The sequence below is a fragment of the Heloderma suspectum genome, chromosome 17 (assembly GCF_057233095.1).
Source record: "Heloderma suspectum isolate Gila_16-S chromosome 17, 16-S_ref, whole genome shotgun sequence".
NCBI lineage: Eukaryota > Metazoa > Chordata > Lepidosauria > Squamata > Helodermatidae > Heloderma > Heloderma suspectum.
Window position 1 is genome coordinate 1,988,045 of NC_139474.1, and position 21,615 is coordinate 2,009,659.

The following is a 21,615-nucleotide window of genomic DNA, read 5'->3' on the forward strand; positions in this document are numbered from 1 at the left end:
TCCCAGACCACCTTACCTGTCTCCTGAGAAACCTGTACGAGGGTCAAGAAGCAACAGTCAGAACCAGACATGGAACAACCGATTGGTTCAAAATTGGGAAAGGAGTACGACAAGGCTGCATATTGTCACCCTGCTTATTTAACTTATATGCAGAGTACATCATGAGAAATGCCGGGTTGGATGAATCACAGGTCGGAATTAAGATTGCTGGGAGAATTATCAACAACCTCAGATACACAGATGATACCACCCTAATGGCAGAAAGCGAAGAGGATCTCAAGAGCCTCTTGTTGAGGGTGAAAGAGGAGAGTGCAAAAGCTGGTTTGAAACTCAACATTACAAAAACGAAGATCATGGCATCTGGCCCCATCACTTCCTGGCATATAGAAGGGGAAGAAATGGAAGCAGTGACAGATTTTACTTTCTTGGGCTCCAAGATCACCGCAGACGGTGACTGTAGCCATGAAATTAAAAGACGTTTGCTCCTTGGGAGGAAAGCTATGGCCAACCTAGACAGCGTAGTAAGAAGCAGAGACATCACCTTGCCGACAAAGGTCCGTCTAATCAAAGCTATGGTTTTCCCAGTAGCAACGTATGGCTGTGAGAGCTGGACTATAAGGAAGGCTGAGCGCCGAAGAATTGATGCTTTCGAACTGTGGTGCTGGAGAAGACTCTTACGAGTCCCCTGGACTGCAAGGAGGTCCAATCAGTCAGTCCCAAAGGAAATCAACCCTGAGTGCTCATTGGAAGGACAGATACTGAAGCTGAAGCTCCAATATTTTGGCCACCTAATGCGAAGAGAAAACTCTCTGGAAAAGACCCTGATGCTGGGAAAGACGGAAGGCAAAAGGAGAAGGGGACGGCAGAGGATGAGATGGCTAGATAGCATCACGGATGCAATGAATATGGACTTGAGCACGCTCCGGGAGAGAGCGCAGGACAGGAAGGCCTGGCGTGCTATGGTCCATGGGGTCACGAAGAGTCGGACACAAATGAACAACAACAACAACAACAAATGTAAGGCATTATAGGCATCAGTATACATGCATTATAGGTATAACGCACGTAAGGAGTTATAGGTCAAAGCAGCACCGTGAATGAGGCTCGGAAACATATAGGAAGCCAGTGCAAGCGGGCCAGAACCGGTGTTATATGTTCGGACCTTCTTGTCCCTGTTATAAATCTGGCCGCCACATTTTGCACAAGCTGCAGCTTTTGAACTGTCTTCAAGGGCCGCCCCACATAGGGTGCATTGCATGGACTACAACTCCCATCACTCCTAAACTGGGGATAAGGTTTCTTCTGTGTTGCTCCCTCTGGAGTTAATAACTGGTCCCCACTCTCTCTCTCTCCATTCAAGAAGGGTGCAGGGGGTCAGGGCATGCCTTCTTTTTAATTTGGCTTTTTAAATGGTCGTTAACAGTTTTTAAGGCAGTTTTCGCTATTTTACCATGCCTTTGTGTGTTTGAGTTTTGTTTTTGGAATATTTGCCGACCGACTTGGCTGAGTCCAGAAAGGTGGTATAAAAGTGCAAAAATAATAAAATTATTCAGACGAAAACCACATACAGAAGGTTCATATAATAATGCAATTGTTTCACTCATGGGCTGTTCTGGTATTCTAAATATCAGGGATGAGGAACCTCTTTCAGTCTGAAGGTGAAATTCAATTTCAGAGAAGCTCTTGGGAGGAGCGTTCCAGTAGTGGGCGGGGCTGAAGGTAAAAGGGGGCCAGGCCAAAAACATCAGCGCATTATCATTATACCTGACGGAACGCCTCTCCCGACATGAACCTCCTGAGACATTAGGATCAACCTCTGAGCCCTTCCTCTGAGGGAGGCTCAGAAGGTGGCAACAAGGGAGAGGGCCTTTTCAGTGGCGGCCCCCCATTATGGAACAATCTCCCCACTGAGGCCTGCATTGTGCCAATACTGCCATCTTTTCGGCGCCAAGTTAAAGACTGTCCTCTACTCCCAAGCATTTAATGGCATATGATGGGACATTTATGTGAACAGTCTTCATCAGGTCTAGTATCTTATTTAAAATATTTTTGGCTGTTTAAATTTTGTATGTTTAAAAAAATTATACTGTGTTTTATTATCTTGTGTTTGAGGTTTGTAATTTTGGGAACCGCCCAGACAGCTTCACCTACTGGGTGGTATAGAAATGAATTTATTTATTTATTAACAACAACGACGAAGTGTTAGGATCCTTGCCCTGACAAAAGCATCCAAATCAAAATGCATGCAGCCTTTAGCCCTCTAAACATTGACAGCACCTGCAGCTTTTGCCTTCTCCCCATGCCACCCCCATAACGTCAGTTTTGCACAGCCCCAAGCACATTAGCAGAGCGGTGAAAGGCGAAGGATCCCTCCCACCGATCTCCATAAAGAGATGTAAAGGCATCAGCGCTCACCCCGGGGTGCCCTCTCTGAGCCAACTCTGAGCACTGCAGCTTGGAAAAGCCTCCGTTGGCACGAATGGAGACCCGTTACAAGTCCAAAGGAATGTGTGTGGGGGGGAGGCTGTTCTGGGGTGGCACTAAATCTCCCCTCCCCCATGCTGTGACCCCCCTGTGGAAAACTCAACCCTCCCGCCCTCCGATCAGGCTTCCCTGAAGTTCCCATTGCTGTCAAAAGAGGACTCGAGAACTCTGCATGGCAAAACCGTCTCAAATTCTGCTACACACCAATGCAAAGCATGGCATTTGCGAAAGTAGTAGTAGGTGTTTGAAAGGTCACGTGTATTTTATCAGTTGTGTTTCTAGTGTGAGCACACACCGCGAGCCAGCATAGGGGGCTGCCACTGCAGAAGGGGAGGTGATGCTGCCATTCCAGGCTGCTTTATATAAAAAGTGTGGTAAATGCCTGCACACCTGTGTAGGAATGCAGGCTTAAAACCAGTGTGGTCATGCAGAGTTGTGTAGGTGTGCAATGAAAAGTAACCTATATACAAATGCATCTGTCTCACAGATTTCCTGCCTTCGAATCCCATCGAAATCCCTGCAAGGAAAGAGAAGGGAATGGGGGGAGGAGGAGAAAGACATGGCAGGAGGGGGACGAGCACAGCAAGTTCTGTAGCTTGAAAGCCACTCCTGCCGGTGAGAGTTATAATAGCGCTAGCTTGGAACACACGTAACCCAGCAGCGCAAGACGAACGCGATCACTGGGGGAAAGCATCACAAAAGCCGCTTGGGGAAAAACAGCATATTGAAGGAGAAATAGTGCCAGTGAACGGGTTGGGGAGACCATCGTGTGCACCCCCCCCCCCGCCCAAGTGAGACAGATGTTACAATTCCAGGATAAAACTCAAAGGGTGGGTGGGGGGAGAGAATGTTTACTTGCTCAATTTATCTGATCAACGGCACAATCCTTATGCATGTTTAGACAGAAAAGAAGTCCTACAACTCCCAGCATGCCCCAGCCAGAACGGACAGCTGGGGCATGCTGGGAGTTGTAGGCCTTTTCTGTGTAAACATTGCACCCTAAGAGATTAGCTCTCTTTGTGCACACTGTGTTTCAGGCATCAGCCAGCCGGCCCCCTCCCCTCGGTAAATAAGTTGAAAGGAAATGAGAACACTTCCAAATATTTCCTCCCTCCCTCTCTCTCTTGGCCGCTCTGGGGTCAAAGCGTGTGCATCTAGGGCAAGAGTGCTGCAGCTCTGTGGCACAGCCCCTGCTCTGGGAAGATCCCAGGTTCAGTCTCCAGGGACAGGGAACGAACGGCCCTCCAGGGGATGTTGGAGTGCAATTCCCATCCTCCCCCATTGACTATGCTGGTCAGGGCGGATGGGAGTTGCAGTGCAAGAACATCAGGTGGATGCCACGTTCCCAACCCGTGAAAAAAGATCAGGCAGCAGGTGAATTGACAGGCCTCTGCATCAGACGGCAGCTGCCAGTCAGAGACAAGACTGGACTTGACGGAGGCCAGCGGGCTGGCTCAGCACCAGACAGCGGATCCTGCTTCGCTAGGCTGGCTGCAGAGCCCTAGTCCGGTGCTTCGAAACAACACGGGAAAACATCTTATTTGTGGGAGAGGTAACATTTTACTAGATTACCCCTTCAACTTTTATTTGTTTTGTTTCTTTACAAAAAGTACCTTCTTTGTAGTACTCTCATGCATCCCACCACACCCCACCCCAGTCCGCTGGAACCCATCAGGACGCCACCCCCATTCTTTAGGGGGCTACTAAAAGTTAACATTTTCCAAAAAAAATAGTTAACCTGATGCTTACAACTTGCTTCGTCTGACCAAATCCAGGGCACTGAAACCCAGCTTTATACAAGAGCATGAAAATAAGAGGGTTTTTGCAGGGTGGGGTGGGGTGGGGTGGGGTGGGGTGGGGTGGGGTGTTCCAGAGCAGTGGGTGCACAGGCAAGCTGTTGTTTTGGGCAAAATCTCACACTGCACAGGACAACAGGCGGAGGATATTCCCTGGTTGTGGAAGAAAGTTTTAAACAGACTGAATATTCCTTTAGTGTATTGATAAATAAACAATAACCCTGGAGCTCCACCCTAAACAGAAAAAGCACATATCCCTTCCCTGGCCAGTTCCAGGGTTGCCACATTTTTTATCAGCCCTGCTCCTCTCTATTTAAATAGCAGCCTGACTGAAAAAGAAGTTAGCAGGTGATGCCGCGCGCACGCACGCAGAGAGCAAGGAAAATTCTCCTGCTAAACGTCTGTATGTTGAGCTGCTTTCAGAACGCAGGAGCATATGCCAGGAAAAAGGGTAGCAACCTTACACAGTTCCCATGAGAGCACACTCACTCTGAAAAAGGGGAGGTTCAGGCAGTCTGGAGGGGCTTAAGACAGGACAGATTCCAGAGCCCAGATGATGTGGGAGCTCCAAAGAACGACAAATCCGTCTGCCCAAGCATGGGAGCTTTCTCAGGCTTTGGTTAGGGGTGGAAGCTAGCACAGAATCGTACCTGGCAGGTGAGCCAAGGTCCTTTGAAAGGGCTCGCACGGCCAGGCTCTGTGGAGGGAGGCGGGGGCACCGCTGCAAGGCCCTGGCCCGGAAGAAGTTGGGCCACTACGGCAGACATCCTCACATCCACAGGAGTTACGCCGACGAGGCCACAGCTCCGCCACGCCCCGCGTCTCAGGGAAATCGAGGCGCTGCTGCGGCCTTCGCCACCCTGGCTCCCTCCAGCTGCGTGGGGACTGCAGCTGCCATGCCTCGCTGCCAGCCCACCCTTGGGGCAGGGTGTCACGAGCCGTGGCCGAGGCCCATGTGCTGCCCCGCCCCCCGCCGGGCGGCGTGCAGCGGCCCCGCTCAGAGCGGCAGGCAGAGGGAATACTCCGAGTGGGCCCACTTCCGCACCGGCTTGCTGGTCCGGCCGATCATGGGCAGCTTCTGGGCGTAGCGGGAGACGTGGCCGGGGCCATGGTGCTGGAGGAAAGCGGTCTGGAAGAGGCGCCCCCGGCACCGCCCCTCCACCCGCCGCCCGGCGATCGCGAAGCTGAAGCGGGGGGGCCCCTGCGGGGAGAAGCGGCTCTTCTGGAAGACGTCCCGGATGCCGGGCCGGTGGCCCTGCTGGCGCGAGGCACCCCGGGCACGGGCCAGGCTGGCGGAGCGGTGCAAGGCGGGCCGGCTGGCGGGCAGCTCCCCGCGTGGGCTCTCCTCTTCCCGGGGGCTGACCGTGGCGTGGGCCGTCAGCTGGGGCATCTTGCGCACGGCATCCCCACCAAAGGCCGGCAGCTCCTTTCTGGCATCGGCCGCCTTGGGGGCGCTGGCCGGCAGGGGCTCTGTGGGGCCCAGCCCCGAGCCCGTGCCAAAGCGGATGGCCAGGCTATCCCCAAAGAAGAAGTACAGCTCCTGGTAAATCTCGCTCAGGGAGACGGCTGGGGCGTCAGGGGCGATGCCTGCCTGGGGCCCCCCACTGCCCAGCTGCAGCAAGTGGCTGGCGATGCCAAAGCCAAACTCCACCTGTGGGTCCTGGAGGGGGCTGAGCCAGGGGCAGCCCTCCTGCGGGCGCCCCTCCCCACCTGAACCCTCGGCCGGGGCAGGGGCCGAAATGGACTGGGCCTTCATCTTCAGGAGCCGCTCCACGGCCACCTAGAGGGAGGAGCAACACGTCAGATGGGGATTCTTAACAGGGTTGCACACATCTACTCGCCTGGGGCAACTAAGAAACAGCTCCTGGTGATCAAGCCGGAAAGCCCTCATAAGCCAGAAGAAAGTTTAAGGCCATCAACGTGCCACAAATGTTTAAAAATAGGGGTGTGTGAGCAGGTGGGGTAGAAACTCGATTGCAGGATGCAGGGGTTTAACATCACTTCCCACGTGTCGCTCTTAGCCAACTCACCGCTGAAAGGATGAGCTGGCAGCCACGTTCCATTTCTCCTAGGTGAGGAGATTCCCCCCTGCCTCGAGAAAGTTACGCCTGGTGCTGTTTCAGATGTGGGGTGGGGGAGAAGCGTGTGGCAGGTGGTGGGTTCCCCCAAAGTGGTGCTATCCTCACTTTAGGGACAGAGCCAGGGTGCTGTTTTTAAAGGTTTCTCGTCCATTGCTTGCATTGCATTTTGCAGTATTTTAATCTGTTGCATGACAGAATGCCGATAATTTCAGCAAAGCCAAGGTATAACTCTTTAAAAGTAAAATAAAATGCTACCTATCTACAGAGATGGCTCTTTGTTATCTGTTATGTTATCCCAGGGTAACAACCCAAGTTCATTTAAACTTCTGGTCTGCCCACATCAGCCTTCCCAACCAGGTGCCCTCCAGAGGGTTTGTATTACAACTCCCAGAATTCCTGTCCATGCACCGTGCTGGCTAGGGCTGGTGGGAGTTCAAGAGGCAACACTTTTGAGAGGGGGGACGCTGACACCCTACATGGGATACAGAATAAGAATACTACTCAGTTGAACCTGCAGCCTATAAGTTCCTGGCTTATACATCTGAACATCTGCCAGTCTCCCAACTACATTTGGATTAAAAATGCTTAGCTATTTTTTAAAAAACGTGTTGTCTGATTGATCAAACCAAAGAGGTGCCCTAATTTCAAAACTTTCTTAGGGCGCAGTCCTATTGGGATGATCGTAAACCCCGAACTCGGAGACTCACGCTCATTCTGTGCAGGGCGGGGGGAGCGGTGGAGGCGATTTTTCACTAGATGGGCTTTTTTGCTGGTCTAGCAAAAGTGTTTTGGAGGGGGAGGAAAGGAGATGGGCGAAGCCCCAAAATTGCTCGTGGTCTCCCCGCCACCTAAATGCCCCGTTCCCCCTCTCCGAGGCTGTGTTCCTGACCTCGGAGAGGCAGCCGGCAAGGTTCTTTCTGTGCCAGCTGTGAGGGGAGACAGATTGCAGATCCCCCCGAGGTCAGAGTGCTGTCTCCGACCGCAGATCTGAGCATCCAAAGATGCTACGACCCCTCAGATGCCATGCAGGGCCGAGGGCTGGCGCCTTGAACCTACGCGATTAGCAGACTAGACGTGGCAGCCCTGGGCTTCTCAGACGTCACTAGCAATGAGGGGGCTGCTCCATCTGCAAGGAGAGACTCACCAGAATGGCCCCATACACCTTGTGCCCGTCAGCCTTCACCTGAGCGTTGGACACGGAATAGTCGTCTAGCACAGCCTGCAGGTTGGACCAGTAGGTAGAGAGGTGGGGGTACAGGACCCGCTCCACGGCCTGCAGGAGAGAAGCCGCGGCAGGGGGGCAGGTCAGCAGCGGAGGCTGGTGGCCCCCACGTCAGTGGGGCAGCAAATCCACTCCAGCGTTCAGTCAGAGCCAGTCAGAACTATAAAGGAGCTCTCCAAGGTACCTTGGAGAGCTGCTTTAGAGTTCTGACTGGTTCTGGCTGAACCCTGGAGCAGGTTCTCTGCTTTGCCCCTCAGAGAGCTCCTTTAGAGTTCTGGCTGAAACCCGGAGCGGATCCACCGTCCCACTGACATCGGAGTCACCAGCCTCCACCAGTTCAGCTGTTGTAGCCAGGCTGGGGAGGCAGCCAGGAAGAGAACGGCGCTCCTTACCTTCCAGCCCAGGGCATGCAGCCCCACCACGGCCCCATAGTGGGAGCAGAGGGGGCGGACAGGGTCGGCCAGCACCTTCTGCAGCGAGAGCAGGATCTGATGATACAGGCCGCTCACCAGGTCGCCGTGAGTCCTGAAGGTGTGGAAGATTGACTAGTTATACCCCAGTTTACAGCAGAAGCAGAAAAGAGAGCAGGGTCCCTGCCTCGGGGAGGCTGCAATCCGGCCCCCTACGGAAAAGTGCTCAACTGGGCAAGCCGTTTCAGAGGTCTCGTGTGAAGCATCCAAGCTACCCACTGTGAGGGTAGGCAAAAAAATAAAAAGGCCCCCGCCACCGTGTCGCCGGCCAAGCTGACCAAGGAAAAAAGTAGTTCCTTATAGCAATCTGCCTCACCCTGAAATTAGGCGTGAAACGGATTTGTTGGGGTCTGGAACGGCCCTGCTGGACCAGACCAAAGGCCCGCTTCCCGCAGCGCCTAGCCAGATGCCACTGGGAAGCCCATAAGCAGAGCAGGGAGACAAGAGCCTCTCCTGCAATGGGGGTTCCCAGAACAGGGGAACCTGCCCTGGCCAGGAGTAGGCCGCTGGCCTGTCTAGCTTGGCATTGCCCACTCGGCCGGGCAGCAGCTCTCCAGGGCTTCAGCCCTCCTTGGAGATGCCGGGGATCGAACCTGGGCCCTTCTACATGCAGAGCAGGGGCTCTGCCGCAGAGCTGCGGCCCTCTGCTAGGCTGACTCTGAAGGCGGAGGCTCCATTTGGCTAATAGCCCTGGAGACAGCGCTGTTCCTCCTCCATGTACCTGTCTGGCCCCTTCAAAAGACATCTAAGCTTGTGGTGGCAAATTTCAAGAGTTCATTATACACTCTGGGGAAAAGCCTCCTTTTGGTTGTCCCTCAACCAGGGCTGCAGACCCCATTCCGGGGCACCTCAATTTACAGCAGAACTAATTCTGGTCCTCCTGGGGTCCTACCTGGACCTCTGCGTTTCCGCACATGCCCCGATCCTTTTCTGGCTCCACCCCTTCCCCCAATCACCTGGTGGTTTACCAGCTTCCCCCCCCCTCTAAAAGGTTGAAATGTGTCTCCCAAGGCTTTGTTAGTGGCAGATAAGAGCTTTAGACTAAACATGCCGGTATTTTTGTTTTTGGCCCCTCCCATTTCGCATTTGGCCCCGCCCACCACAGGAACGCGGCCCCTGAGAGCTTCTCAGGCTGAAAGAGGTTCTGCACCACTGCCCTAAATCTACAGCCAATCAGCCCCAGAGGCTAACCCATAAGACGTTTCCCTGGGTGACGTGCATGAAGCCATCCCGGAGAGAAGCTGGACTGGGCACCCCTCCAGGCCTGTTTGCTGCTGCGGCTGCTCCTGGTTACCCCAAAGGGGACGGCAGGGGGCACAAGCAGCTCTCCCAGCCCAAAGGGGCACAAGGGAGGCGGAGGTGACGGACACAGACCAGAAGATGTGCCCAAGGAGCATCGCCGCGTAGTCGCGCAGGGTCCAGTGGTCGTTGAGGGGGTTGATGGAGGCGGCGAGGGGCTCCAGCACGCAGTACATGACGCTGGCGATGAGGCTCTTGACGTAGGAGCCCAGGCACACGTAGGGGTTCTGGATCAAGCTCTTGGCCACGTGGAGAAGGCGGTTCAGCTGCTCCAGGTCGTGGCTCACCGACTTGACCTGCCAAGGGGAACATGCCGGGAAAACAGACCCAAACTAAGCCGGAGCCCGGGCCTTTCAGCCGCCCTGGTGGCTGGGGATGATGGAGGTTGCAGTCCAACACATCCAGGGAACACCCGACTGGGGAGGCTGCCCCACACCTTCCAGGCAGCCCATGGGACATGTCAGACTCTCGGAAGCCAGGGCTGGCAGGAGCGCTCTTTTACTAACAGGGACACTGATGGCATCTTCCGCCCACCGCCCTTCAGCATTTAGTCCCCAAGCTTAGCTGCAATCGTCACGGTAGCAGGGAGGAAATGAACCTCCCCAGCAACAACATATTGTTCCCTGTTGTCTTGCAAAGTATTCTGGGATGGCTTGGTCTGGAATGGCCACTGAGACGCGCCGCGTCGTCCGAACCCGGTGAGCATGGGGTGCTGCTGTGGTTGTAAGACCACCCCAGAGCCCTACAACATCCTGCGAGTTTGTTTATTTGCTTGTGATGTTTATACACCGCTAGATATAATTAAATCTCTAAGCAGTTCTGGGGGGGTTGTTCACCACAGCGGCAGCCCACCTTCGCTGGATTCGGATGACACGGTGAGCCGTGCCGGCGAGGGTAAGTGGGTCGGCGCGGAACCAGCACACGCAGCGCAGTCAGCAAGCCACGGTGGCTTGTTAATCGCCTGGCGGCCGTGTGAACCGGGCTTTACGAAAGACCTGCTCCTGTGGGAGGTAAGTGGGCTGGGCCCTCCTTGCCGACATCGGTCAACACAGCTGCTGGGCTGTTCAGGCTCTTCTTGAGGAGGCAGCTCTGGAGATGAGCAGCTGCTGCCCCACCACCAGCAGGGCCTCTTCACAGGCCCAGCGCCCACCTCTGCCACCACCTCCGTCCAAAAGGGCCTGAATTAGCAGACGATGCAGAAGGCCAGAGAGTTGCCGCCAGCGTGAGTAGGCAATACCAGGCTAGCAGGGCCAACGGCCTTCCTCCATTCAAGGCAGCGATCTTGAGGGGGTGCGGGTGGCGGTGTTGCGCCCGCTCAAGGCCAACTGCGTGGAAAACCCGCTGGGAGAGCCCCCAGGAATGGGATGGGATGGGGTGGGGTGGGGTGGGGTGGGGGAAGAGAGGCGCAGGGCTCACCCCACTCACGACGTAGACAAAGTAAGGCAGGAGGGCTGCGATCTTCGAGTTGGTCTGCAGGTCCTGGAGGGCGACCTGCGCGGGGAGGAACCGGAAGGGTGAGAGGCAGCGGAGCATCGGCAGAGGGCTGGGTGGGCACAGACGAAGTAAAGCCACAGGCGGAATTCTGTGTGGCTCACGCCTGCTCTTACCGCGCCGGGGGAAAGGATGGAGCTCAGTGGCAGAGCGCCTGCTCTGCAAGCACAAAGCCTTGCTGTGCTGCGGAGCGGCCAGGGTGCCCAGCATGGTGCGGCACGGCACCCGGCATCCAGCCCGGCGCTCTGTTTTGCACTGCTTTTCTATTCATGCCGCAACTCTTGCCTCGCTGAGAAAGGCAGCCTGGAATGGGCCCGCTCCAAGAACAACTACATGAAACAAGGCTGACAGAAGCCAGCCGTGCGTCTGTCCTCCCAGGCACTGGCCGACCTCCTTGCTCGCACAGGCCAGGCCGCAAAAACAAGGGGCCTGCTGGGCTCTTGCTGGGCTGCTCTGCGTTGCTCTCAGCCACTCGCATCCACTTTACAGCTGACCGGGCTGAGGTTTCTTGCAGCCCTGAAGACGCCAATCCCCTCCTTTTCCTGCCGCGTGATTCTGCCCCCCGACATCCGCTGTGCCCCTCACCTACCTTCATCAGCTGAGGATCATCCCCCAACACCGCCCGGGTCACGTGCTGGTAATACTTCAGCAGGTCGTCGGTCAGCACTGAAACGGCACTGGGCACTGGAAGGAGAAGCCAAGGGGGAGATATTTGTGGGGGTCTCTGGAGTGGGGAAGGGAGCCCAGGAGGGCAGGAGGAAGACAAGCAGGGCTCATTCCAGGCTCCAAATGTTCCTGCCTTGCAGAGCCGTTACTGTATTTTTAGATCCTTACAGTGCGTCTGGTTTTTACTTTGGTTTCATGGTGTTGTTTCAAACGTTTAAACGTTTGATATTGCGTTTTCTCACGTTGTTGCATTTCAGTCTGGTACCCTTTAGATGTCTTGGACGGCAACTCCCATCGTTCCTACGCTGCCTGGGAAGGATGGGAGTTGCAGTCCCACACAGGCTGGGGAAGGCTGCCTGAGGTCATCCCCGAGGCCTTGCCCCAGCCTTCAGAGGGGAGGCGGGTGGCGACCAGAGACAAGGCCTCTTCCGTGGCGGTGCCCGGGGGTCTGTCTCTGGACCCCCTTCCCCAGAGCACTCCACCTGGTGCTTCTGGGTTTATTGCTCAGGTGCCAAGGGAAGACGGGTTCGTTTCCCCAGATTTTGGCTGAAGTGACCTTGCAGCTCTCCCCTCATTTTGATGCTGTGTTTTGGGAAGCCGTTTCGGATTTTGCTCTCTCTGTTTGCACTGGCTTGTCTTTAGTATCATCCTGTCTCCAAACTGTTCTACTGGAGCACATACAGCGGGAAAGCAGGGTACAGATATTTTAAATAAATAAACCATTCTTACCGGATCCTTGTGGCTCCAGGTTCCCTTTCCCATCCAGGTAAGAGACATGAACTAGAAAGAGAGGAACAGCAGACAATCCATGGCTGAGATGCTTTTAATCCATCACTGAACGCAAGGACATCCGAAGAGCCCTGATGCTAGATCAGACCAGGGGTCCATCTAGTCCAGCATTCTGTTCACACAGCGGCTGACTAGATGTCGACCAGGGACCACAAGCAGGGACCACAAGCAGGGCCTCCTGCCCATGTTCCCCAACAACTGGTGTACATAGGCTCACTGCCTCTGATAGTGGAGCTGGCACATAGCCATCAGGCCCAGTAGCCATGGATAGCCTTCACCAGGAATTTGTCCAACCCCCTTTTAAAGCCATTGAAATTAGTGGCCATCATGACATCCTCTGGAAGCAAATTCCATAGTTTGACTCTGTGCTGTGTGAAGAAGTCCTCCCTTTTATCTCTCCAGAATCTCCCACCCATCAGCTTCATGGGATGACCCCTTTGGGATCAGTATTTTGAGAGAGGGAGAAAAATGTCTCCCTCTCCACATTCTCCACACCAGGCATAATTTTGCACACCTCTGTCATGTCTCCCTTTACTCACCTCTTTTCCAAACTAAACAATCCCAGCAGTTGCAACCTTCCCTCATGGGGGAGATGCTCCAGCCCCTTGATCATTTTAATTTCCATTTTCTGCACTTTCTCCAGCCGTACAACATCCTTTTTTTTAGGTGCGGTGTCCAGAACTGTACACAATATTCCTAGTGTGGTTGCACCAGACAGTTGTATAAGGGAAGGATAACCTCGGCAGTTTTATTTTTGCTTCCTTTCCTGATTACGTCTAACACGGAATTTGCCTTTTTCACAACTGCCCAACTGCCGGCATCGTGCCTGCAGATTGCAGGCCTTTCCTCGCATCTGGGTGTGTAGCAGCAAGTCCCACAGGGCTCAGGAGCGGAGCTCCTGCTCTGCATGCAAGTCTCAGGTCCGACCCCTGGCATCTCCAGGTAGGGCTGGGAAAGAGCCGATGCCAGGAAGTGTGGAGAGACCGGGCCGAGCTAGACGGAGCACTGGCTCTGCTGAGTCCAAGGATGATTCTGGCCTTCCTTCCTGCCTTCCCCAGCCTGGTACCCTCCAAATGTTTTGGACTTCAGCTCTCTTCAGCCCCAGCCACCATGGCTGATGGTCAGGAATCCTGGGAGTTGCAGTGCAAAACGTCTAGAGGAAGGCTGCTATGTACCATTTAAAACAAAGTTTCTCCCAAGCAGGAATAATATTCCTCCCTGCTCCCCACGCCCCCAGAAAGCGATTAGGTCTGCTTGCTTTGTACTCCTGGCTAAGGAGGACTGCCTGGGAGAACCCAGTTTGCTGCAAAAGGGGACACCGCTGCATTTCTGAACCGAATGTTAGTTCCGTTGTCGGTAGTGTAAATGCGCAACAGGGTTTGTTGGCAGTAAGGAGGCCTCTGAGCGGCTGGCTGGGCTGCCTGGATGTTGCAGCAGCTGGGGCGCAGAGAAGTCTCTCTCGACTGCCTCTGGCTGAGCAGCTCTGACCCCAGACGGGAGGGTGAGAGCAGCAGCCGAGAGGAGGAGGAATCAGCCAGAGAAGAACGACACAGACCAAGATCCAGCGTGGTGGGAGCCTGGCGTTGACGTCCAGGGCGCCGTTTTAATCCCATAGGCATGATGGTGCTATGGTTTCAGTGGGCCATATCCCATGTTAGTCCTGCTTAGAGTAGACCCATTGAAATGAATGGGGCTTGTTAGTCCAGACTAATTGAAGCCCCATTCATTTCAGTGGGTCTACTCTAACACTGGCTACTATCCGGTGAGCTTAAAATGTGATGCTCCACATGCTTAGAATAATCCTCTCCTTTAAACGCAGGGCTGGCAAACAGTTTTTAGCTGTTGTTTTTCACCTCATTCTAACAGAACAGGAATGGAGATGCAGTCATAAAGCATGGAATTGCGGCCGGAGGGAGAAGGGACACGTTAGCTGTGTGCCTCGCGACTGAAGCAGCACACACAGCTGTCAAAGAGGGGGAGGGAGGCGTAAGAGAACTAGGCCCGGGGTCTAAATTACCTCATGGCACCACGGGGTGGGGGTTACAACCAGAGTGGTCCCAAGGAGTGAGGGGAAGAGGAGAAGGCTGGAGGAGGGCAGGTTACAGAAGGAGAAGGAAGAGTGGGAGGGCCGGGATGGGCCAAGGTGTACATGGCAAGGAGCTACAAAGCCTGACGCTCACAGACAACAATCCCGGGTGAGGGCACAGCCCAATCTTTGGCTACAAGGCTTCAGTATACCGGGGTATTTTTGTGTGTATTTGGGGGGGGAGGAATTCCATCGCAGCTTAAGCAGTACTTCAATGATTGATCTGCAGGCGGGGGCAGCTGTTCCACAGCTGCAATTCCCCCTGCAACGCCTACCTCTCACAGCCGTCTCTGCGCAGCCCTTGGGGATGTTGGTGGCCAGAGCCAGCTCCACCAGGTTGACCTCGCGATCCTCCTGGAAGTACAGCTCGCCCTCCTTGATGGACCGGAATGGGAGGGCGTCTTGGGAGCCGTAACCACACACCGTCTGCAAGGACAGGACACCGCTGGCCCCTTGAGGTTGCTGCCCGTGCAAAATAGCAGGCCCCCTTCGGTTCCTAGTGAGGCTGTCCGTCAATTCAATAGTTTTTCCTCTTGGCTATTCATTTGCCTTCTTTTAAATGGAATCTTATTCTCATTCATTCATTCATTCGATTTATATCCCACCTCTATACAAGATACTTTAGGCAGCATACAAAGTTAAAAACAAATTAAACACGAAACGGGGTGTTCCTGGGGGTGTGCCAGGGAGGAAGTTGGAAATCCAGTATGACACATGCTATGTGTCATCCAGCTGCTGCTTCCCACACTCTGCTTTCCCACGGCTAGACAGCCGATTTCTGCAAATGCAGGGTGGCTGAAGCTCGGAGGGGACAATCAAGACAAAGCTGGACAGCCATCTGTCAGGGATACTTTGACTTAGATGCCTGCATTGAGCAGGGGGTTGGACTCGAGGGTCCCCTTGCACCCTACTATTCTATGATTCTACGATCCCTTCCACGCTTCTCCTGCTCCGCATTGGATAGGCAGTCGCCTTCGAGTTTGGAGGCGGCCGCCTATCCCGGTAGGATTGCTCCCTCCCTATGCTGGAACATCACAAAAAAAGGCCAATGTTATACAAAAATCCTGTCACCTATTTGAGCCTCAGAAAGTTACACATAATGTATCACTTCTGTTGAAATGGCCGGATGTTCAGCGATGACATTTGCACAGCACTAAACCCTCAACAAAGAGGCGGCTTTGTGAGGATGCTGAAGGAAGCACGAGATCCCTTTTAGGGCCGAATCAACAAAACCTGCCCTCGTGAAAGAGGAGCAAAGAGCAGCCTGTAAAGTTTTCTTTGCTGTTCCACACTGCAGGAACACGTCAGAACCAAAACCTCCCCAGTAACCGAGCAGCCCTTAACTCACAGCCCCATGATTAAAAGCAGCGTCTACCATTTAAAATGTGTTCCCCTTCAGTCCATCAACTAGTCTTCGCGACATGCTGGTGAGCAAGGGCCTTCGGTTGCTGCCCAGGCAGAGGGCGCCCAAACAGGGGTCATCGGGGCTGCTGCCCCTCTTGTGCCCCCCACAGCTCTCCCCAAGCGAGGCCCCGCAGCTCACCTCCACGTTGCTCCAGCGCAGGGCTCGATTGAAGTCTTCCACTGTCAGCTTCCGGCGCTTGGTATGTTTCATAAACTGGGAGCTGTTCTGAGGAGGAGGAGAAGAAGGACAACACCTCTGGAACAAGCTGCCATCGGAGGGCCGCCATGCTCCATCACTGCAGGCTTTTAGGAAGGCCTTGAAGCCACGGTGGCCTTCTCCAGATATGACTGCTGTTGTTGCCATTAGTGCCGTTGCCGTCCTTGCTGGTTTTCTTGTGGGCTTTTATTGTTTTTATCGCTTTTAATATCTAACTTTTTAAATGTATTTTATTGCCGTACGCTCCCTTGGGAGGGCTTCTGCCCTGAAAGGCGGCCAAGAGATGTTTTAAATAAATACGAAATAAATGAAAAGGAGGAGGGTGCATGAAGCTGCCTTAGGCCGAGACAAAACCCTGGACCAGCCAGCCCAACGTATCACATACTCTGGAGTCCCACCGAGTCCTAGTATTGGGAAAAAGGCGGGATCTAAATAAATATAATGATAACAATAATAATATAGCAGCTCTCTGGGAGAGTCTCTGGCAGCGAGAGAGAGGTGGGGAGGGGGTCTCTTTTCCAGTGCTGCTGTCGGGGACTCTTTTGAATACAGATGCTGAAGTTGAGCCCGAGACCTTCTGCATGCAAAGCAAGAGCTCAGCCCCTGAGTGGAGGTCCTTCCCTTCCCCAATAAAACAGACAGCTGCTTTAGACTTAACTGGGCCGTCTGTCCATTTAGCCCGGGATTGTCTCCTCTGAGCGGCTGCCGCTCTTCAAAGTTGTTTTCCCAGCCCTGCTCCCCCAAACCCCGTTTAACTGGAAATGCTGGGGACTGAGCCTGGGACCTCAGTCTGCACGCCGAGTATGAGCTCAGCCACGGAGTCACAGCCCTGCCCTCTCCAAAGCAGATGATTGGCCCAGCACAGCTGTCTCTCACCCGGTGCCCTGAACTTGGATTGCAGCTCCCATCATCCTCAGCCTGCATGAGTTGTGGGAGGTGGGCACAGCACCACGGTGAAGAGACTGAGCTACGAATGAGGGTGTTCCTGGCTCAGATCTCCCGTGTGCCACGAATGCTCTCAGGAGGCTACCTTAGGGGAGAAGCCCCCTCCCCATCACACCTACAACATGAGGATGTTAACCCCAACCTGCCTTACAGGGCTGTTGTTAGGTTCAATGGGAAAGCGTATGTGAAGGGCTTTGAAACCCCGCAAGAGAATGTCAAGTGATCACTATGAAATCACTTCTCTGGACAACCAGAGCAGCAGAGGGGCAAAGAGGGGAAGCCCCTCTCAGGTTTGCACCTCTCAGCTGTGCCATGAAGTCACGGGACAGCTGCAGCCCCTCATCCTCCCCTCTCCAAGGTGGGGAGAAGAAGAGTCCTTTGCCTTACAACGCTGAGGTTGAGGATGACTCAGGGTGATGCATGTGAAGCAATCTGAACCCTCCAAGCACCAAGTAAGACTCTTATTGTTCACGACGGAGCTGATTTGCTGATTTAGTTTTCTGAGTTGCGTTCCCTGCTCACAGGCAAAGGAAGCAACAGACAGACCTTAGCAAAGCAAACAAGGTTTGCAACACTTTAATTTAACCCGGGAAAAGCCCTTCACCTCCTGGTTCCCATGGAACTCGGAAACCTTGATTAGCCCCTATGCCAATTTTGGTCATCCAGCCAGCCCCTGCACGGTGTTGCTTCTCCGGAGGAATACCAAGTGTTGCAGCCCGGAGTAGGGCCTTCGCAGCAGTTGCTCTAAGGCTGTGGAATCATCTCCCCCAGAGGAGCAGAGCTCCCTGCTCCTTGTGGGCTCTTTAGGGGAGTCTTCTCAATACCCTTTAACAGTCCCTGGAGCCTTGGAAAGGTGGCAAACAAATGCACTTTTAGCATATTTTTAAAAATTCACTTGTATTTTGTTAGGTAAACATTTTAATGTTTTAATTCTACATTTTGTAGGTTATGTATAGTTTACATTTTGCAACTTGTAACCCTCCAGATGTTTTAGCCTACAACTCCCCTCAGCTCCAGCCAGCATAGCCAATGGTGAGGGAACATGGGCGTTGAGGGCCAAAACATCTGGAGGGCCACAAGTTGCCCACCCCAACCCAAGGGCTGGGGCAAACCAGAAGCCCCACACTGGCTGAGCAAGTTTCAAAGCAACAGGCTGGTGAGCCGGTGCTGGGGGGGGCCATCAGGCCAACAGCAAGCGGGATGAGGGCGTGGCTCCCCCGTTTCCCAGCATCTGCAGGGCTGTGCCCACGGAGGGGTCCCTCACCTGGGTTGCTTCTCGCAGGCGGTAACAGACATCTTCAGCCAGCAGGGCGGCCACCTCGTCCGTCAGCTCCACGCCAGTGCTCTCCGCCATCAGCCGCACCGACTCCCGCGGGATCTCCACGAAGCGGCGCTCTTCCCGCTCCGACATGGCGGCGGTGGCAGCAGGACAGGAGGGGAACCCTGACTGCTGTCGCACATGAAAGGAGATGCAGAGCATGACTCACGATAGGGGTCCTGGGTCTCACAGAATCATACCCTTGGAGGGGATCTTCTTGGTAGTCCCACCCCACTGCTCAATGGAGGAAATTCAGAGCAAAAGCATCCCCAACAGGTGGCTCTCCAGCCTCTGCACGAAGACCGCCAGCGAGGAAGAGCCCACCGCCCTGCTAGGCAACCGATTCCACTGCCAAAGTGCTCCAACTGTCAAGAAGTTTCAAGTGGAATCTACCCTCCTGTGACTTAAGCTCATTCGATCTAGTCAAGACGTCTGGGCTCTCTTGGATGCGACAGCCCTTCACGGCTATCACATCTCCCTGCCCCCCAACGTCAAGTCTCCTTCTCCAGGCTCAGCCTGCACAGCTCCTTCAACCTTTCCTTGTGGGACCTGTTTTCCATACCCCTGGCCATCTCCACTGCCCTCCTCTGAAGCCATTTTCAAATGGTCTACATCCTTCTTGAAGTGCCAGATGGGTCTGTTCTGACCCCACTAAAAAGCCAAGGGATGGAGCTCCTTTATTCCCCCTCAGCACAAGTTGCATTGGGATTCTGGGTGCTCCTTATGTCCTGTCCCAACCCTGCTCAGGTTTGAGTGACTGTGAACACTCAACGCCCCATCGTTGGAGCACTCTAATTTTCACCGAGATATCCTGTTTTCAATTATTTCTAGGTTGGTTCAAGTGAACGTAAGGAATTCAGCCCATCTCCACAGCTTCATGGCCTTCACTGTTCCATTCATCAGCCCCGTCCTGCCCCCATAATGCAACTCCTGCTCGTGGGATACATTGGAAGGCTTTAATCATGGCCAAATGGGTGTATTTTCTTTTCCTTCCAGAAGCTGGACTGCAGACATCTCATTTGTCTCCTAATCTGTGGGGATAACTGTGAACATTCTGTGTCATCACACCAGCTCAGCCAGTCAGAGGCTTCTCTGCCACAGAATTTGCTGGGAGGGCTAAGGTGACAGGTCAGCTGATACTGTACTGGGTTGAACAGTAAAACTACATTTGAAAATGACCAGTATCAGGGATCTGAGAAGCCAGTAAACTGACCCCCATAATGTCCCTTTATCCCACTTTTACCCCACTAGGTTCTGTCCTGCCTCAATTTCCTATCTGCCTGGCACAGGGCAGGCAAGGGTGGGCAGTATTTCTGAAACCAAAAGCTGACAACCATCCTCATGGGAAAGCTTTAAGATCTTCTGAAATGTATCGTTAACACAAAGGGATTCTGAAGGGACAGTACTGCGGAAACAGACATTGCGCCTGTTCAGACGTCACGCTAAGCCATGATGGTTAGGAGTTTTGATCTAACCATGTTGGCTGAGTGTGATGTCTGAACAGGCATCTTTCCCAACTATGGTGGTTTACTAACCACAGATTAACTACGTTCACTAACCACTTGCTGCAAGCGGGGTCTACCATGGCTTAGTACGATTTGTGGTGTGCCTCTGTGGTGAATTGACAGCAGACACAGAGCTCTGTGGCAAGAGCGGCCAAAGAAGGAGTAGCTGCTCATGCCTAAGCAGCAGATCTCAATGGCCAACAAAATGGCCGACAGCACAAAGGCTGCTGGGATGCATGATAACCTATCTGGAGGACTGCAGATTCCTGTGGGAGGAGAGGGTGGTTAGAGAATGGTTAGTCTAACCATGTTGCGGAACATGGTTACCTGCACGTGTGGCCGTACCACTCGCAGTGGTTAGCGGTAACCACCATGCACCACGGTTAGCCTCACCACCCTTCCCCAATGAGCGTCTGAACCCATTGAGTTGCAGGAGGCCCTGCTGTGCACACAGACGGTCCCAGCTTCAATCTCCAGCTAAAGGGGCCAGGGGGGAAGTCAGGGGAAAAACCCTTCTCCCTGCAAGGCCGCAGAGGGCGGCTGTGGGCCACGAGTATGCGGCACCGGACTAGTCTAGCCCGTCCAGCAGCCCGAGACCGCATAAGGCAGCTTCCGAGGTTCCTCTCCTATGCGTGCTTACTTGAAAGTAAGCCCACCGACATTCCATACGGCTCACTCCCACGCGAGCAGCCTTTTCCCCGGTAATTCCCGGCAAGCCTGTTTCACGGGGGGGTCCGCAAAGGCACGCAGCCACTGGACGCTGCACCACGGGGCAAACGGGAGCTCTGCGGGGGGGGGGGGCGCCGTGCGCCACGGCCCCCCCCCCCAGCAGCAGCCACCTGCCCGCCCTGGTTTGAGCAAGACGGCTCTCTGCACGCCCCTCTCCCCCTGCCGCAAGCCCCCGAGATATCTCCTTCTCCCCCAGCCCCAAATCAGCAGCCTAGAATTTAACGTTGGAAACAGGCCCAGGAAGGGAGGATAAACCCTGGGCGGGCCCTACACCCATTGCATGGGGGGAGGGAAGGATTGGGGCCGCGACGGGGGCCTCCTTGGAGCGACCGTGCAGCCATTGCACAGAAGGAGGGGAACCGCGGCGCCATTGCACAGAAGGAGCGGAACCGCGGCGCCATTGCATGTCCGCAGGGCAGGGAGAAGCACAGGGGGAGAGTTACCTGCTCCGAGCCCACCTTCCTTGGCGGCTCAGCGAATCAAGCGGCGGCTCAGCGGGAGGCGGGACCACGTTGCTCCTCCGAGCCCCTACTGGCCCCGCTGAGCCAGCCCCTCGCTGCCGCGTGACCAAGGATGGGCGGAAGCCGCCTGTGCCAGAACCACGTCATGTGACCGAGCCCAGCTCCGCCGTCGGCGGCTGCGTCTTAAAGGGGCCGCTCCCGGCGCGCTCTGCCCCTGCCCCGGGGCTCGTGGCGAAGCCAGGCGGGAGCCCGCTCCCTGCCGGCCGCGTCAGGGCCACGGATTCCGGCCCTGGCACTTTCCAGACGAGCGACTGAGGGCGTTGCTCGGGTCGTAAAAGACGCGGGGCTCAGGCCCGTGGGACACGAGTCTGCGTGGAACGCGCGCGGGCTACTTTCTAGCTGTATATACAGATGTAGAAATAGCTAGTAGGGTGTATTTAAATGTCACAGAAGCCAAAGCCGGCCAATTAATTTCTCATCCAAGTAGTCTGAAATAAAATAAATTATTCGATTGATTTAAAGAATCTGTAGTTCCTCTTCCATTACTGTTAGAGCGCAATCCTATGCATGGTTAGATGGGAGTGGGCGGGCGGGAAAGTCCTGCAATTCCCAGCATGCCCAACTGTAGGACTTTTCTCCAGCTGAAGATGTG

At 54.4% G+C, this 21,615-nt stretch overlaps 1 protein-coding gene across 3 annotated transcripts; it reads right to left on the minus strand.

Moving 5' to 3' along the window:
• Positions 1 to 4,029: 4,029 nt before the first annotated feature.
• TAF6L (TATA-box binding protein associated factor 6 like) lies at positions 4,030 to 21,063 on the minus strand. 3 transcript variants are annotated; one of them, XM_084823941.1, is made up of 11 exons: positions 20,946 to 21,063; positions 18,215 to 18,400; positions 15,928 to 16,014; positions 14,660 to 14,810; positions 12,239 to 12,289; positions 11,433 to 11,527; positions 10,769 to 10,843; positions 9,428 to 9,648; positions 7,976 to 8,108; positions 7,506 to 7,634; positions 4,030 to 6,060 (listed from the first exon to the last, which is right to left on the minus strand). In XM_084823941.1, the coding sequence occupies exons 2-11, from the start codon at positions 18,359 to 18,361 to the stop codon at positions 5,278 to 5,280; spliced, it is 1,872 nt and encodes a 623-aa protein (XP_084680067.1). In that variant the 5' UTR covers positions 18,362 to 18,400; positions 20,946 to 21,063; the 3' UTR covers positions 4,030 to 5,277. The 3 variants fall into 3 exon arrangements, with proteins under 3 accessions (XP_084680067.1, XP_084680068.1, XP_084680066.1); XM_084823942.1 differs by having other exon boundaries at positions 18,215 to 18,397; positions 20,946 to 21,060; XM_084823940.1 differs by lacking the exon at positions 20,946 to 21,063 and having other exon boundaries at positions 18,215 to 18,510.
• Between the last annotated feature and the right edge of the window lie 552 nt (positions 21,064 to 21,615).